This window comes from Myotis myotis, unplaced genomic scaffold (assembly GCF_014108235.1).
Source record: "Myotis myotis isolate mMyoMyo1 unplaced genomic scaffold, mMyoMyo1.p scaffold_m19_p_11, whole genome shotgun sequence".
Taxonomy (NCBI): Eukaryota; Metazoa; Chordata; class Mammalia; order Chiroptera; family Vespertilionidae; genus Myotis; species Myotis myotis.
In genome coordinates, this window is record NW_023416315.1 from 10235217 (window position 1) to 10254001 (window position 18785).

Sequence of the window (18785 nt, forward strand, 5' to 3'; positions counted from 1 at the left end):
AAACATACAAGTTCTTTGGTTGATCACCCCCCTCTCCCTACCCCTGCCACTTTTATTATTATTTTTTAATTTTAGAAAGGGATGATGGCAAAGAAAGAAAGAAACATCAATGTATCTTTGGTTGCCTCCCAGACGCGCCCCAACCAGACATAAAACAACAACCTAGGTATGTGCCCTGACCAGGAATCAAATCTACAACCTTCCAGTGCAGGGGACAATGCTCAACCAATTGAGCCACTCTGGCCAGGGCGGTCAAATTGCTTCTTTATATTACACCATTTCAGCTTACAAAGGTTTCATAGGCACGCTCTACTTTCAGATAGTGGGGAACACCTATATTTGTTAGATTTTTCAAGTATCTGTTATTTGTGCCTCATAAAAGGCAATTCATTGAAAATTTGAAAAGCTACTATATCTTCATCACTAAAACTTCTTTTAAATCCCCATCTGTTGAATTCTTTGAAAATAACAGACATGGCAATAAAAACAATTATGGTTGCTCTCACTTTGACTGTGTGCCATGCCCTGTGATTCACTGAAAGAATGGCAATGCTAACGTCGTTCTTTCATCTGAACGCTACCTATGTATGTGAGCTCGGCACTGTATAATTAGACTTTTCTGTAGTTAGGTCATTTAGAAAAGAAATTTATAAAGGTATTTTTAATTTTGTTGGGTAAAAGACTGGTTAGAGTAGTTAGCACCAGGTGGCGCTAAAGGACTGAGCTTGGAAAGATTATTTGGTACAAACATGATGCTTTTTTAGAAGTTTTATTTATTATTAAACTTTTTTAAAAAATTGAATTTATTGGGGAGACACTGGTTAACAAAATTATACAGGTTTTGGGTTCACAATTCTACAACACATCATCTGCACACTGTGTGTTCACCACCACAGTCAAGTCTCTGTCCATCACATTTCTGGTCTCTTATCCCCCCTATATTCTCCTCCACCTCCTGCACAGCCCCTGCCCCCAGCAGTCATCACACTATTGTCCATGTCCATGATTTTTTCTTTTTTGTTCAATCTCTCCAGTCTCCCCCCATCACACACATAGGCCCCCTCCCAACCAACGGCTGTCAGTCTGCTCTCCATCTATGAGTCGGTCTGTATTTTGCTTGTTAGTTCAGTTTGTTCATTAGATTCCACATATGAGTGAAATCATATGATACTTGTCTTTCTCTGACGGGCTTATTTAACTTAGTATAATGTGTTCCAGGTCCATCCATGCTGTCACAAAGGGTAAGATTTTCTTCCTTTTTTTTTTTTTAATGGCTGAATTATATCCACTCATCTGCTGATGGATATTTGGGCTGCTTCCAAATCTTAGTTATTGTAAATACTGGTGCAGTGAACATAGAGGTGCATATATTCTTTCAAATTGCTGTTTTGGTTGTCTTTGGGTAAATCCCCAGAAGTGGAATCACTGGGTCATAGGGCAGTTTCATTTATAACTTTTTGAGGACCATCTATACTGTTTTCATAGTGGCTGTACCAATTTGCATTCCCATCAACAGTGCATGAGGGTTTCCATTTCCCCATTTGATATTTGTGAACTTATTGATAATAGCCATTCTGACAGGTGTGAGGTGATATCTCATTGTGGTCTTAATATGCATTTCTTTGATGATTAGTGAGGTTGAGTATTTTTTTATATATCTATTGGCTATCTATATGTCCTCTTTGGAGAAGTGTCTAATCAGGTCCTTTACCTATTTTTTAATTGGATTTTTTGGTGTTGAGTTTTAGAAGTTCTTTATAAATTTTGGATACTAACCCCTTATGAGGTGTATTGGTGAATATGTTCTCCCATTCAGTGGATTGCTTTTTCATTTTGTTGATGGTTTCCTTTGCTGTGCAAAAACTTATTAGTTTGGTATATTCCCATTTGCTTGTTTTTTTTTCTTTTGTTTCCCTTGCCCAAGGAAATATTTCAAAAAAATATTGTTATGAGAAATGTCCACGATTTAACTGTCTATGTTTTCTTCTATAATTGTTATGGTTTCGAGTCTAACATTTAAGTCTTTAAGCCATTTTTAGCTTATTCTTGTGTATGTGTAAGAAGGTGGTCTAGTTTCATTTTTTTGCATGTATCTGTCCAATATTCTCAACATTTTTATTGAATAAAATATCTTTACCCCCATTGTATGTTTTTGTTTTCTTCATCAAATATGGATTGACTATAAAGGGGTGGGTTTATTTCTGGTCTCTCTATTCTGTGCCATTGATCTATATGTCTATTTTTATGCCAGTACCATGCTGTTTTGATTACTATGGCTTTGTAGTACAGTTTGATATCAGGTAGGGTGATTCCTTCAATTTTGTTCTTCTTTTTTAAGATTGCTGTTGCTATTTGGGTTCTTTTGTGGTTTCATATAAATTTTTGGAATATTTGTTCTAGTTCTGTGAAATATGCCATTGTTATCTTGATAGTAATTGCATTGAATCTAGAGATAGCTTTGGGCAGTATAAGCATTCTAATGATGTTAATTCTTCCTGTCTCTGAACACAGTATCTGCTTCTACTTATTTGTATCTTCTTCAATTTCTTTCTTCAGTGTCTTATAGTTTTCTGAGTACAGGTTTTTTTCTATCCTTGGTTAAATTCATTCCTAGGTATTTTATTCTTTTTGAAGCAATTGTGAATGGGATTATTTTCTTAGTTTCCCTTTCTGATGGTTCATTATTTGCCAGGGTCCAACCCCAGCAGGTCCAGGGGTTCCCAAAGGTGTAGATGGAGTCGGCGAAGAAGGAAGGACACGGAGACAGTGTTCAGTTGATCAGCAGCCTAGCCAGGATCTCCAGCCAGGATCTCCAGCCAAGTTCTGGTCTGGATCTCCAGAGAGGTTCTGCTTTTTATTGTCTTGTTACATCTGTATTTATACCAGTTGATTTTAATCCTGTCAATTTCTATTACAAAGGTTAGGGCGTTTCTTATCTCCATTCCAGGGAGTAAAGATTATGTAGCTTAAGCATGATTGTTTGTAGTTAAAGTGATTAACTACCCGCCTGGCACTTAGTTAAGGAGTTTCATCCCCTCCCTAACTTCAGGGAAAAATCCCTACCTGGGGAAACAACCTTTCTCGGAGAGGTAACCTTGGTTAAAACACACAGCGCTAAGGGGAGCAAACATATTAAGAACAGTATGCCATATATGCCAGGTCCCTTGAAACAGCAAGCATGGACCGGCTCCCAGCAATTATTGGTGTATAAAAATGCACCTGATTTCTGGTTTTATTTTGAATCCTGTTATTTTACTGAGTTCACTTATCAGTTCTAGTAGTTTTTTTGGTGAAATCTTTAGGGTTCTCTATATACAGTATCATGTCTCCTACTAATAATGACAGTTTTACTTCTTCTTTCCCAATTTAGGTGCATTTTATTTCTTCTTGTTGTCTGATTGCTGTGGCTAGAACTTCTAGTACTATGTTGAATAAGAGTGGTGAAAGCAAATATCCCTTTCTTCTTTCCAGTCTTAAGGGAAGTGCTTATAGTTTTTGTCCATCGAGTATGATGTTGGCTGTGGGTTTGTAATATATGGCCTTTATTACATTGAGGTATGTTCCCTATATTCCCACTTTACTAAGAGTTTTTATCATAAATGAGTGCTGGATTTTGTCAAATGTTTTTTTGCATCTGTTGATGTGGTCATGTGGGTTTTTTTTTTAAAGTATATTTTATTGATTTTTTTACAGAGAGGAAGGGAGAGGGATAGAGAGTTAGAAACATCGATGAGAGAGAAACATCAATCAGCTGCCTCCTGCACACTCCCTACTGGGGATGTGCCCGCAACCAAGGTACATGCCCTTGACCAGAATCGAACCTGGGACCCTTGAGTCCGCAGGCTGACGCTCTATTCACTGAGCCAAACTGGTTAGGGTTGGTCATGTGGCTTTTATTCTTCATTTTGCTTATGTGGAGTATGGTGTTAATTGATTTGTGGGTAGTGTACCAACCTTGCATCCCTGGAATAAATCCCAATTGATTATGGTGAATGATATTTTTAATACATTGCTGGATTGGTTTGCTAATATTTTGTTGAGGATTTGAGCATCTATGTCCCTCAGGGATATTGGCCTATAGTTTTCTTTCTTTGCCATGTCTGTATCTGGTATTGGAATTAGGATAATGCTGGCCTTGTAAAAAGAGCTTGGGAATTTTCCCCCCTCTTGAATTTTTTTGGGATAGTTTGAGAAGGATAGGTGTTAGTTCTTCTTTGAACGTTTGGTAACATTCACCTGTGAAGCCACCCAGTCCAGGACTTTTGTTAGTTGGGAGTTCGTTGATTACTGTGCCCTGTTACCAGTGATGCTAAGGATTGTCCCTGTCAAATTGTCTACTCTAGGGCCCTTTCTGGGAGAGCTGACACTCCCTAAAGGTATGGATCACACAGTACCTTTACTGAGGTCTCAAGTGGCAAAAATATTCACAGTATTTCTAAAGAAAAATGAAAACAAATCTCACTTAAACTTGTTTTTTGAAGGGGATTCAGTCCTGCTCTCACCATTGTAGGTACCCAGAAATGTAGATTGGACAAGGGTAGCAAGAGAAGAAATAACATCCCCTGAAATTCCTTTTTCCAGGAAGAGACTGCAAAAGTAGTTTTCATGACTCCATGCTCACACACTGTAGGATGCCTGGGGTCAGAATTCCCACCAGCTTGGGTGTTACTATTTAATGCAACCCCCCTTTCCCTAGAAGCCTCCACTGTGCTCACGAGTGTTTTCTTTAGGACTGTGATGAGGAAAATAAAACCTCAAAACAGAGACCATAGATTTAAAAATCAGAATAACCCCCCACTACTTCCAAGGAGACAGAAAGTAGCCAAGCAGGAGGGGAAGTAAGAAAGGTGTGCAACAGGTATATGCCTGAAACATGGAAGCTATGAAGTTAAAGAATGACAAGTCTTTCTGGAAGGCGTCAAGGAACATAGAGGATGCTTCTTAGGGCGGGGGTACGGGAATAGTGAGAGTGAAGGTCTGTGGGAAGAGATTTTGAGACTGGGATGAGGTGCTGGAAGCCAATTCTAGCATGTCTTAATTTCAGGAGTTTCATCAAAAGGTTGATGGAACATGGGGACTCAACAGGGTTGAGTCACATATGTAGTCACCTGTTGGAAATGGCTGGGGGCATTTCCCCAAACCTGAATAGGATACATTAAATTGATTGTTGGCTGCCCAACAGCTCAGGGCATCTTAATCTACATGTTATTGCCTCCTACTGGCCAAACACCTGAACAGCCATAGGCTAATTCCCCCATTCTGACAATGGACTCTGTAGGAAACCCTGACCCTTTGAAGTGTATATCTCTGCCTCGCCTTAGGACAAATTGTGTTAATAAAAAGCATGGGGCCCTGAGATGAGGAGAACTTAGAACTTAGATCTTAGCTCCTTTAGCTAAGCTCCTCTGACTCCTAAATGCCTTTCAAAATGATGCTTCGTCTCTGGACTCTTATTTAATCTACGCACAGCCTTCTCCAGATTCCTGAACCCTTCTTAATGCTGGAACAAGAACCCTGGCAATGAGGAAGGAGGGATGTTTTAAAATGAGTGAAATTTTCATCAGTTCTGCTTTTTATGAAGTCAAGTCCCTTAAAACAGCAGGCCAGGAGTTAAACATTTTGCTGATTGATTGATTTACAGGAATCTCGTGCAGAGTGGTATGGCCACTTCTTTAGAGGAACAGTGCACATCACTGAGGGACATTTTTGATACAACTTTTGAACCAAATAATTCACCCTATTTCAGTAATCCACCATCTCACCTAGCAGGATCTGACCTGGCACCCACAGGTCATTCCCTGTCATTCCCTGTTCATGTTATTCTCCTGCTGTCAGAGGGAGGCTGAGCATGTGTGGGGTGAACCCCAAACACAGTAGCACCAGGGATTTATGATTTAAAGTAAAATAATTCCTTCTCTCTCCACTCTTCTCTCCATGTTTCAAGGTCCTCTGTGAGACAAGGGAGAAGAGAAGGTGGTGGGGAGGGTTAACTGTCTTGGTGTCTTTAGTTTAGTCCTAATCATTTTTCTTGGCAGAACCATTTCACCAGGCGGCAGAGTGGAAAAAGCATCTGGAGAGCAGCTCATTCCTGGCCCACAGGGAACAACGTTTTCTCCTAGGTCTTCTTAGTTCTACTTATTTCAACGTTCCCTTTTGGAACCATTATTTAGATATGTTGATGCTAATTGAAACTTGTTCAGCCTCTGACAGAAGTAGGAAGAGAGAAGGAATATTATTAGCTGTTTTAAGAGTTGACTGTAAGGCTAGACGTGTGATTAAGATAACCTTCTCTTCCCATAGGTAACCAATGATTCTACATTACTCCATACTTCCATAATATCTTTCATGTATGTTTTCAAAAGGATTTTAAAAACATGTGCTCACACAGGCCAAAGTATAAGATAGGTTTAAGATAGTAAAGTCATAAAGACACAGTATTTAGAGACCCAAGTATGAGTTTAGGCATAATCAATGGTTTGCTGTGGTGAAATCCTTCACGTGTCAATTCCTCATCAGCAAAATGCGTGCAATCCGAAGGAGATGTCCCCCTAACCCTACTCAGTGCTGGCGAAGAAGGGTAGCTCCCCTATTTTCCTGTCCTTAAATCCACCTTCCCAATATGACAGGGAGATTTTCCACTCACCATTTGGGGCTAGTACTGTCCAATTATTCTGCTCCCCATCATAGACTCCCTGTTTCTCCAACAAGAGTGCCAGGGGCTCCTCAGACCCCCAGAGAGGAGCTGGTGCGTCTTCTCAGAGGGTGAATTTCCAAGGACAAACAGTAATTCTCAGCACTAGAGGAGTCTGAACTTATAGAGAAATTCTCTCCTCACTGCCCTGACACTAGGGAAGCCACTTCCTCATGGTGGCTGTGGTAATTCAGGTTGTTATTCTTTGGCAGAGTTAGTCCTTTCACACGTTTGCACAGTGGTTTCTATTGACGCTACTTACTATCTGGTGATTACAAGGAAACACCATTTCACCAGGTGGCAGGTCGGAGAAAGCATCACCTGTGTGGTATCCGAGGCGGTTACAGTCAGCCATCATCTCTAAGAGTACGCAGCTATGTAACCAAGGTGTGGGCACAGGCTCGCCACACTGTCAGCCAGGAAAGTTGATGTAATCCAGACTTGGGTGGTCTGGAGTAAGGGACACTCGTGGGCAAAGCCATTGCAGACAGTGTTGAGAGGAGTGTCTCTTATTCTCCTTTCTGAGGCGACTTCCCACTGCGCCATTAAACACTGACACATGCCTTGATGCTTTGGGGGACTTCTCCCTGGGTAGATTTTGTTGAAGATGTGGGACCCACCATATGAATTAGCATTGTACTACACACGCCCTCTAACTGGGAGGAGATTTGAGGCTGGAAATTGGGCAGGGACATACCAAGGACCCTTAGGGACGACAGCCTCTCTCCTATCCATTCGGAGCAGAAGCCCCTGCTGTTCTTGGTGGACAGTACCAGGCAGCACTGAGGGTACTTAGAAAGCATCTGAGGCATTGATTATAATTTAAAGTGATGTGTTGAGGGTTTGTATATATCATCCTGATCTGTTAATAACTGTAAAGCCTGGAATGTAACTGCTATTAAAAATCTGCACCTTGTGAGTGTGTATGTGTGTGTGTGTGTGTGTGTGTGTGTGTATGCACGTGCTAATCATGCTCACTATTGCCATGCTGTTTGTATTTTAATGAATACATTTGTCATTGAAGGGGATATGTTGCAGATGCATTACTATATTCCTTCAGTCAGTGAAAGCTTTTAAGAAGTCAGAAAATTTGAACTAATGGAGATAATGTTTTATGTCATCCCTTAGTGCATCTGATCATGTAGCAAAGGAGTTCATTGAAATAAATGCTGCGGTTGAATTTTTAACAATGACTGCATAAATATGCGGCCGTCTGAAACCTTCATGCCCGTGGGAACCAGGAAAATGATCTGTGTAATTAACCCCTTGATTGATCTGGTCTTTCAGCTGTCAGGGTGGAGACTGATTTTCCGTGCACCTGTGGAGTAGAATGTCCGTGAAGCTCAGGATAGATGAATATTTTTTGTGGAGAGTTTCTTTTGAAATACTAAGGAGACATTCATCTGATAGACTCCTTCAAATAGTCCACCTCCTTAAATTTCTCAATTTATGCTGAGCTGTTGGGAGGTATGGAGAAATCATCAAAGATCTCAGATTAGTTACTCTGACTCAAAAGGTGTGATAGGTAGAATTCTGAGACGGCCCCAAGATTCCCACCCTGTGTAATACCCTCATTGAGTGTGGGCAGGGTCTGTGAATATGATGGGATGTCACTCCTTTAACTAGGTTATATCATATGACAAAGGTGAGATAATCATCATTATGTTATATTGCATTATATTATATTATTTATGGCTTTTTCTTAGCAGTCAGAAGAGATTGGAAACAAGAGAAATCTCCTCAATCTATCTGTGGAGAAGGCCATGTGGCATCCTCTAGGAGCGAGAATGGCACCTGGCTGACAGCTATCAAGAACGCAAGAACCTTAGTCCTATAAACACAAGGACCTGAGTTTTCCAAAAAACAGTGAACTTGGAAAAGAACTCCAGGCCTCAGGTGAGTTGACATCCTGAGCAACACCTTGATTCAGCCTAGTAACACCCTGAGCAGAAGGGTGTCCCTGACTCCTGACCATGGAAACTGTGGATGTAATGCGTGTATGTTGCTTTAAGCTGCTGGATTTGTGGTAATTTATTAAGTAGTGATGGAAAAGCAAAACAATAGTCTGGGTCTGGAGGTGTGCAGCTGAGAATTTGCATTTGTAAAAATTCTCAGGTGATGCCCAGGATGTCGGTCCAGGAGCACTATGAAAAACACTGTTATAGTTCAGCTTCCCTGGCAGCTGATTTGTCAGCAATGTCAGAAATGGACACTCACTATATGCCTCTGGGCTAAAACTAATGTTAGCCAGAAGTAATTTAGCTGTATTTTTTAAGTCACAAATACATGTAAGTAGTATGGTTTAAGCCTTTAAGAGATAATTTAAATGTGGCCAACAAAAAAAATGCAAAATGCAGTACAGTGGGGCCTTGACTTACGAGTGTCCCGACTAATGAGTTTTTTGAGATACCAGCTGTCTCTCCGCCGATTTTTTGCATTGAGTTGACAGAGTAATTTGAATTAACGAGCTCCTTAAGGAGCTCCTTAACGAGCTCGGTCTTGGAATGAATTAAACTCGTAAGTCAAGGCCCCACTGTATTAGAAAAGGAGTATGCCCAGCTGGCATGGCTCAGTAGTTGAGTGTTGACCTATGAATCAGGACGTCAGGGCATATGTCTGGGTTGCAGGCTCAATCCCCAGTGTGGGGCATGCAGGAGGCAGCCTATCAATGGTTCTCTCTCATCATTGATATGTCTATGTTTCTCTCCCTCTCCCTTCCTCTCTGAAATCAATCAGGGCAGATAAGATCAGGGTTTAGGAAATAAAGGTAAGATAGATAATGTAAAGTGAGGTGTGAGGTTGATATGCAAAGTGTGTACATCACTATTAGTTCATACCTATGTGGCAAGAGAGACTTAACTATTATTGCCTGCTTCTCTTTTTGAGAACCAAACCTCATCTATACTGCTTATGAGTAAACTTCATATTCTGACTGTACTTCAATTAAAAATTAAGTGAAGGTTTATAACATCACATAAACTTTCCAATGTCCACCATAGAGAGAATGAAAGACAGCACACTCTTTTTTAATTCTCCAAAACATTGGTAAATTCTCTGGCATTGCTAAATCTGTGTGGATAATGGGAGTGCTTCTTTTATAGGTAGAAAAATGGCTTCTGTGTCTCTGTGTGTCAGCTCTCTTCAAGTATTTCCAACCCTTTCTGTGACCAAATTATCCCTTCTCCCCTATCCCTCTCCTTGTCTTCACTTGGTTTTTGTTGAGTAATTTTTGAAGTTAAGAACATTCAGCTCCATTGAGGTTTTCTTGGTAGAAAACAGCTAGAGTCCTGCTTAATCCTGAGGCATTTACCTCTCTCCTAGTAATCCCGGTTCCCCTTGGGTTAATATAGGCTTACTGCTGGGACTCTATTAGCTGAACCATCTGGATTATTTTCTATTTAATACTGTACCCATCACCCAAAATAGGAAGGCTCTGCTCTCTCCAGCCAGGTGTTTCATAGAGCCAGGTCAAGGGACTCCAAGGAAAAATATGAAACTTGATTTTGAAGCTATTTTGAATGTTGCTTGATATAATAACTGCCCAGCCCAGGTCTGTTGGACTAGGAAGTAGGAATATGAATGTGAGTGTGTGAGTGCATGTGTGTGTGAGTGTGTGAGCATGAGCAAGAGTGTGTGCGTGTGCATGTGTGTGCGTGTGTGTGTGTGGTGGGTGTAATGGGGGTAGTGAGGGACTGGAGGGTAATAGTCATTATGTGTGATGATGGGAGAGAGGGCCTGAGGAGTCCTGTGGAGTTATTTATCCTTCTGATATAAATACTGCCTTCTTTTATTCAGAACCAAAGGCAGTTTACCTAGCTGAGATTTTTTTTTTTCAGGTCCCTTAAAATAGCAACTGTATTTTATAACTGTTTTTTCTTTTTGAAGATATGCAGATTCTCAGACAGCAGTCAGAAGGCAAAAGTGTGCAGGCCTCTGACCCCCTGCAGCACCCTGTGCTAGATTCTGTTTAATAAGAAAGGAGTCTCTACGGCACCAGCTGCCTGTTCGGAGCCACGTATCTGAATCTCTGTGCTAAGTTAGTAATTGAGGATGTTTCCTTTTCTGGGTAAGATAGGAGGGAGGGAAAAAGAAACATCATGTATTTTCCTTCTATTTTAACTAGTATCCTCCCTCATTAGTAAAGCTTTATAAGCCAATAAAAATGCTGTGTTTGGGACCACTCCCTAAGGCCTGGGGAATTTCATACAAACTTGTCAAACATGCGTATGATTAAGTGTAGACCCTGTAAGGTGGTTGGATGCTTGTGATGCTCTCTGTTTTCTGGATTAGGAAATGGAGGTATAGAAGGATTGTCAGCTTCCTAAGATAGTCATGGGGACTCTCATCCACACTGCCAGTCTGCAGATAGGCAACCCTGGCAGAGAAGACTATTATCCAAATTAACACACAGGGTGAAAGACTTAGCTTGATGTTATGGCTTCAGGAATCTCAAACTTGGCAAGCTGAATTCCATTTCCATTCAGGAGCAATTATGGGCCCTTAATAATCATGCTCTTTGACAGTGAATTTTGCCAGAAAATATATTCAAATTGAAAAATACTTATTGTGTTCGAACAAATTTATTTGTTTGGTGATGGTCATTTAAAGACGAGGGCTATTAGATCCATAAATGGTGGTTAATAGAGATTGTGAACTCTACTGAGAACTTTTGCATTCTAGTAAGTCCAACTCACCTAGCAGACGTAGTCTCTGGCCCAGTACCTTCTCTGACAATGGCTCCTTGTCAGCACTGCCTGTGCCAGTCTTGTCAAACTGTTGCCATTGGAAATATATTATCAGCTAGCTAAGAAGGATGGTAGGATATCTGAATTATGAGTGGGTTTTGGAGCATGGATCTTAAGTTTGAAGTGTTTAAACCTATTTGTCAGTTAATCTCGTAAATGGTCCATTTATCCATGGGCACGTCATGTTTTCAAGTTTGTGCCTGGTGTTAAGTGACCTTGGAACATTTATCCAGGAACAGCTTCAAGAGCTTCACTGTGAGGAGACTGCCACCAGCTTGGCTGGAATTCAAGATATGCCCTTTCTAGAATATGTGTGCACCGTTGGAATGAATATTTGATGATGTAGAGTGGAACAAGCCAGCTCAGTGATTCATAGGTGAAGATGGACATGATCCAATCTGGTGAATCGGAACTAAGGGAAGAGAAATGGTTGATATCTAGGAGGAAGACTGCATTAGGGAGGGGGGTTGAACTTCATGAAACCGGCTTGGGTTTTCAGCTCTTAGCCCATGATAGTTTAGATGGTGCTGATTAGAGTGTGGGGAGAAGACTATGTAGAGAACTAACATCTCATTTTAACCTCTCCAGGGCAAAATTTCCTAAATTGTGTGCTGCAAAACATTAGGGTTTCTCAAGATGTTGAGACATTTCCAAAATCAAGTAATTTTTCACAAACACTCTATACAATGTCCTAGTTATAAAATTTATAATGCATATTGTGCATTATAATTTGATTACTAATGGTGATCAAAATTCTGTAGAATGAAAACCCATTACAGCAAGAAAACCAATAGATGTTCAATGGGTGACCCAACCTTTCCTGGTTTAGATTTATAATCTTGTGTTTTTCCTCTGTTGTCTCTAGAAGATTCTGAGGACAACAGCAATAAGGGCTAATATACATTTTCACAAGAGCCAAAATATGTAAAATATACTTTAACAGTGATAGTCACAGTTCTCTATTTACCCTTCCAAGTTTACCATGATTTAAATTTTTAGTAATATCTTGAGGCTCCATCAGTTAAGAAGATGAGTAGACTGACTATTTCAAAATCCTAGAAATCTGGATCTAATATTCAAAGAAATGAAAAGCAAGGACTTACAACCAAGATTACTCTACTCAGCAATTCTATAATTTAAAATTGAAAGTGAGATAGAGTTTCCCAGATAAGAAAAAGCTAAAGGAGTTCATCACCACCAAACCAGTATTACAAGAAATGTTAAAGAAACTTCTTTAAGAAGAAGAAAAAATATGAACATAGATATGAATAATAAAATGGCAATAACTACCTACCTATCAATAATCACTTTAAATGTAAATGGACTGGGGTGGTGAACATACACTACAATATACAGATGATGTATTATAGAATTGTATACCTGAAACCTATATAACTTTATTAATCAATGTCATCCCAATAATTCAATATGAATAAACTTAACTAAAAAAATTTAAAAAATAAATGTAAATGGATTCAATAAGAAGAAATAGGACATCTGAATGGATAAGATAACAAGACTGATAAATATTCTGTTTCCAAGAGATCCAGTTCAAATCAAAAGACACACACAGACTCAAAGTAAATGGAAGCAGGAAGATATTTCATGCAAATGGAAAGGAAAAAGAAAACCTGGGGTAGTAATACTTATATCACACAAAATAGACTTTAAAACAAAGACAAAGAAAAACATTTCATAATGATAAAGGGATAAATCCAATAAAAGGATATAACCCTTGTAAACATTTACACACTTAACATAAGAGCACCTAAATATATAAAGCAAATTCTGACAGACATAAAAGATCAACAACAACACAGTCATAGTAAGGAACTTTAATACCCCATTGTCATCAATGGATCTTCCAGACAGAAAATCAACAAGGAAACAGCAGTCTTAAATGGCACATTAGACCAGATGGATTTAATTGTTAGTTTTAGAGCATTTCACTATAACATTTTTCAAGTGCACATGATACCAGCATTATTTACAATAGCCAAGAAATGAAAGCAACCTAAGTTCTCATCAACAGACAATTGGATAAAGAAGATGTGATACATATATACAAGGGAGTATTACTCAGCCATAAGAATGAAATCTTACCATTTGCAACATGAATGGACCTAGAGGATATTATGCTAAGTGAAATACGTCAGACAGAGAAAGACAAATGCTATATGACTTTATTTATATTTAGAATCTAAAGAACAAACAGGACAAACAGATTCATAGATACAGAGAACAAATTGATGGTTGTTAGGGGGGGAGGAATGTTGGGGGCTGGGTGAAAAAGGTGAGAAGTACAAACCAGTAGTTACATAAAATATTTACGGGTCCCTGGCCAGTGTTCTCAGTGGTTACAGCATCGGCCTGCACACCGAAGGGTTGTGGGTTTGATTCCAGGTTGAGGGCATATACCTGAGTTGCAGGTTTGATCCCTTGTCCAGCCGGGGCACATGTGAGAAGCAACCAATCGATTTATCTCTTTCACATCTATGTCTTTCTCTCTCTCCCCCCCACTCCCTTCCACTCTCTCTAAAAATCAATGGAAAAATATATCCTGGGATGAGAATTAACAAAATCAATAGTTATGGGGATGTAAAGTACAGAATAGAGAATATAGTCAATAATATTGTAATAAGTAAGCATGGTGCCAGGTGGGTACTTGAAATATTGGTGAGATCACTTTTTAAATTATATAATTGTTGAAAGAAAAAAGAAAAAAATGTATTAAATAAAGAATGATTAGTAAGTTAATTAATTGAAATTCCAAAAAATAAAAATTAAAGAAGTACAAATTGGTAGTTACAAAATAGTCATGAGATTGTAAAGTACAGCATAGGGAAAGTAGTCAATAATATTATAATAACTATGTATGATGCTAGATGGGTACTAGACTTATTGGGGGGGATCACTTCATAAATTATATAAATTGTCTAACCGCTATGCTGTACACCTGAAATTAATATAGGATGGCAAGTATAGTTGAAACAAAGATATTGTTTCTCTATCAACATCCTTTACATGTTTGTAAAAAAAGCCAATTGCCCGCATATGTGATGGTCTATTTCTTTTTCTTTCTTCTTCTTCTTCTTTTTTTTTTTTTACCATCTGATTATTTTTAATGTCCAGAGTTTAAAATACAAGGAGCAGAGCTTCCTCTCAGACTCAAGTTTATAAATTCTCAATTGGCTTGTGAGGCCAGTAGGGATACTTCTTTTTGTCTAATTTGGTTTCTGGGAAGACTTCATTCAAATCCTCGATGGCCATCTGGTCAAATGGAATTATGTTCTTCATCTTCTCCAGCTCTTTCTCAAATTGCTCAATCCTGGTCTTTGAGAGAGACACAAACTCAGCACAACTTTTCACGTCTTCTTTTTCTTCAGCATCCACCAGGGCACTGTACTTATCCTCTGGCACAGGAACCTTCAGGGCATTAAACTTCTCAAAGTCATCTACTAAGCCAGCCTTCGCCACATTGGCCTTGTAGTAAGCCCGGTCGATAGCAGGCGGTTTCTCAGGTAGAGGAGCCAACCTGGAGGTGAGGGTCTCATTCCAGGATTTCAGGGTGTTAGCAATGGCCTTCTGGTTTCGGGGTATGATCTCCCCAGAAGCTACCCAGTCAATGGTTTTTAGAGCAAGTTTTTGCCCAGCCATCTTGAGATCCTTCACCGACCCCGGCTGCCCAAGGTCCACAGAGCCGATGGTCTATTTCTTAATTCTCTATTTTGTCCCATTGATCTATTTGTTGATCTTAATGCCAATGCCATATTGTCTTGATTACTATAGCTTTATAGTAAGTCTTGAAATCAGCTAGTATCTCTTTCAAAGTTACTGTGGCTAGTGTAGATGATCCTTTGCATTTCCATAAGTCAGAATTGGTTTATCTATTTGTACAAAAAAAGTCTGCCGAGGTTTTGATTGAAATTGAATAGAATTACAGATCTAGTTGGAGAGAAATGACATCTTAACAATATTTAGTCTTCTGAACCATGACACATTGTCATTTTCCATTTATTTAGGTCTTCCTTAATTTCTCTCAACAGGGTCCTGCAGTTTTTCATGACTTTTGTCAGATTTACCCCTAATTATTTCATATCTTTTGATGTAAATACTATATTTTGAATTTCAATTTCTGATTATTCATGGTTAGTATAAAATACAATTGAGTTTTGTATATTGATACAGTATCCTGTCACTTCACTAAACTTAATTATTAATTCTAGTAGCTCTTTTTCTGGTAGATGCAATAGAACATTCTACATATAAGATCATGGTATCTGTAGAAATAAGTTTTCTTATTTCTATAGAAATAAGGCCAGAACCTCCAGTACAATGCTGAATGGAAGTGGTGAGAGTAAACATTCTTGTCTTGTTTCTGAGTTAGGGGAAAACCATTCAGTCTTTCATCATTAAGTATGATGATAGTTGTGGACTTTTCTACTTTGTCTGATAACGGACAATGAACTTTATGTGTGACTTTCCCTCAGAGTTTGCAGATGTAGTTCACAGAAGTTAATTACTTTTTTTCTCTTCAATTTCACCTAGGACGACAAAACTGAGTGGCCCTAGAGTTTTCCTATAGCAGAGTGACTGGTCAATACCTTGCTTGCTACTTGGTCTGTCAATGCCATAAAAACATTATTTAATAGTTTAGGAACAACCATGTAATTTTCTTCCCTAGCAAGAGAAAATTAGGCACTTACTAAATAATTGACAAAAATACTTAATTCTAGGGATGTCTTAAAGATTTGCTATTATGAAAAAAGAATTTGAAATATATTTTGCCTTCAACTATTTGACATGCTACTTTTATTTTCATGCCTGCTGATGAAAACTATATTAGAGTTTGTCCCCCTACCAATCCCAATTTCCTGACTCAAAAGTGGTTTACAAGTGTCTGTAGGGTGTGCATTGCTGGGGCTTAAGTGGGTTCAACAAAACCCCTCTTCTTTAGGCCTTTACCAACCAGGAACACCAATAGGGGCACCAAGAAATGTTGGTCTTTAGAGTTCTAATCTCAAATAATGAGATGCTGTTATCAAGGAGAGTCACACTTGGAACCCTTTTCCCTGGCCATCTGCCAAGGCAGGCGCTCCCACGTGCTCAGGCTGTCAGGCTGAGATCTATCCATTCAGTCGGGCCCTTTCTTCAATATCCCATTTTGCAGGCATTTTACTTAACACTTAACTACTGAAATGCCCTTGGCAGACTTACAATTCATAGGCCAGCATATTAACCCTCAACTTTACAAGTTAAAGGGGAAGGGGAAGAGTAGTACTAAGTCTTCTGTCCCTATTTCAATAGTCACTTCCTAGAATGTTCTATTCTTACTGTTTGCTCCCCAAAGGACAAGTCCAAGAATAATACATTAAATTATTCAAATAAGATTCTACCTCCCTCTCTCTCTCCCTCTATTTCTCTCTCTCCCTCTTTCTCTAACATTTCTCCACATTGACCTAATATTGAGGGAATGTAGGAGAGCATCAGCCCACCTCGCTGATACCACCCTCTCCCTACCTGGCTCCTGAACACTGCAATTCCCCGAGGAGCTGACATTCCTTCAGTGCCCATCATGTGCTGAGTACTGTTCTTGCCCCCTTGGCAGCATGAGTCACAGGTAGTTCCAGAATCCTTGAACCCTGCCTCAGTTACAGAGACCCAAAAGTTATTCTAGAGACTACCTTTATGGATGATGATACAATCAGAATTCCAGCAGAGGATGATGTTGAAATCCAGGCAACTTTTTTGTTTTACTTAAAATTTTTACTAGTAAAAAAATTTTGTCAATTACAGTTTACATTCAATATTATTTCATATTAGTTTCAGGTGTACAACATAGTTGTTAGACAATCATATATTTTATAAAGTGTTCCCCCTGACATTTCCGGTACCTAACTGGCATCATACACAATTATGACAATATTATTGACTATATTTCCTATACTGTATTTTACATCCCATCACTGTTTTGTAACTACCAATCTGTATTTCTCAATCCCTTCACCTTTTTCACCCAGTCCCCCAAAGCCCCTCTCCTCTGTTCTCTATATCTATGAGTCTGTTTTGTTTATTTGTTTATGTTATTCTTTAGATTCCACATTTAAGTGAAATCACGTGGTATTTGTCTTTTTCTGATTAGCTTATTTTACTTAGAATAATACTGTCTAGGTCAGCCGTGGGCAAACTACGGCCCGCGGGCTGGATCCGGCCCTTTTGAAATGAATAAAACTAAAAAAAAAAAGACCGTACCCTTTTATGTAATGATGTTTACTTTGAATTTATATTAGTTCACACAAACACTCCATCCATGCTTTTGTTCTGGCCCTCCGGTCCAGTTTAAGAACCCATTGTGGCCCTCGAGTCAAAAAGTTTGCCCACCCCTGGTCTAGGTCCACCATGCTGTCACAAATGCTAAGATTTTGTAACATTTGCTTGTCATTCTTGCACATGGGCCTTACTAACCTTCTCTGTATCATCCAATTTTAATATATGTGCAGCCAAAGCAAGCACCAGGCTACTTTTTATACAGGGTGTCATGATCAAATGCACAATTATAGCAATTGAGATAAGTAATGAGTATTTTAACCTTTCCTTGAATATCTCAAAGAACATTAATAACGGCACATGTTTAAAAGTCTTGTTCTTTTTCCCTCTTCTTTTCACACATCTTGTGGCCCTTCAGAAATGCTCTCTCTATAAACCTCCTTCTCTCAACTCTGTTTCTTAGTTCTTCTTGGCACCTGCCCCCACCCATGCTTTGGCTTTTTAAAAAAATATATATTTTATTGATTTTTTTTTTACAGAGAGGAAGGGAGAGGGATAGAGAGTTAGAAACATCGATCAGCTGCCTCCTGCACACCCCCTACTGGGGATGTGCCCACAACCAAGGTACATGCCCTTGACTGGAATCGAACCTGGGACCTTGCAGTCTGCAGGCCGACACCCTATCCACTGAGCCAAACCAGTCAGGGCTGGCTTTTGTTTCTGATGGCCTCAGAGTTACACTTAATTTGATTTAAATATCACAGCAAGTGATATTTACAGGTATTAGGGTGTGGGATGAAATTCATCCCTGCTGCAGATCTAACAACACCAATTGGGAAAGAAAGGCCCGGAAGGTTGAGGACATTAGCACACATGAAGAGCTGGGACTTGCCTCTTGTGAAATTTTCTAGTTGAAGAAACCTAACAGGTAGGAGTGAGAGGAATGTTGCTTCATATATGACAAAGACATTACATCGTCATTAATATTGCAGGTCACTGCTTTTGGGGGGAACATTCTTGTCTTATTTTAAGATTTTTAGTAGGGTTTATTCTGAGGCTTAGAAAACTCCAGAGAGTCGGAC

The 18785-nt window shown here is 39.3% G+C and overlaps 1 protein-coding gene and 1 non-coding gene across 2 annotated transcripts; both read right to left on the minus strand.

The window, feature by feature from the left end:
- Positions 1 to 14542: 14542 nt before the first annotated feature.
- LOC118665670 (ATP synthase subunit d, mitochondrial-like) lies at positions 14543 to 15121 on the minus strand. The gene has a single exon (XM_036326977.1). The coding sequence runs from the start codon at positions 15091 to 15093 to the stop codon at positions 14611 to 14613; it is 483 nt and encodes a 160-aa protein (XP_036182870.1). The 5' UTR covers positions 15094 to 15121; the 3' UTR covers positions 14543 to 14610.
- Positions 15122 to 17843: 2722 nt separating this feature from the next.
- On the minus strand, positions 17844 to 17949 carry LOC118666658. The gene has a single exon (XR_004971014.1). It is a non-coding gene; the product is annotated as a U6 spliceosomal RNA (small nuclear RNA).
- Positions 17950 to 18785: the final 836 nt, after the last annotated feature.

What these genes read in the sequence shown, in the direction of transcription:
- LOC118665670 (XM_036326977.1), bottom strand. Translation starts at nt 15,093, where the DNA reads ATGGCTGGGCAAAAACTTGCTCTAAAAACCATTGACTGGGTAGCTTCT.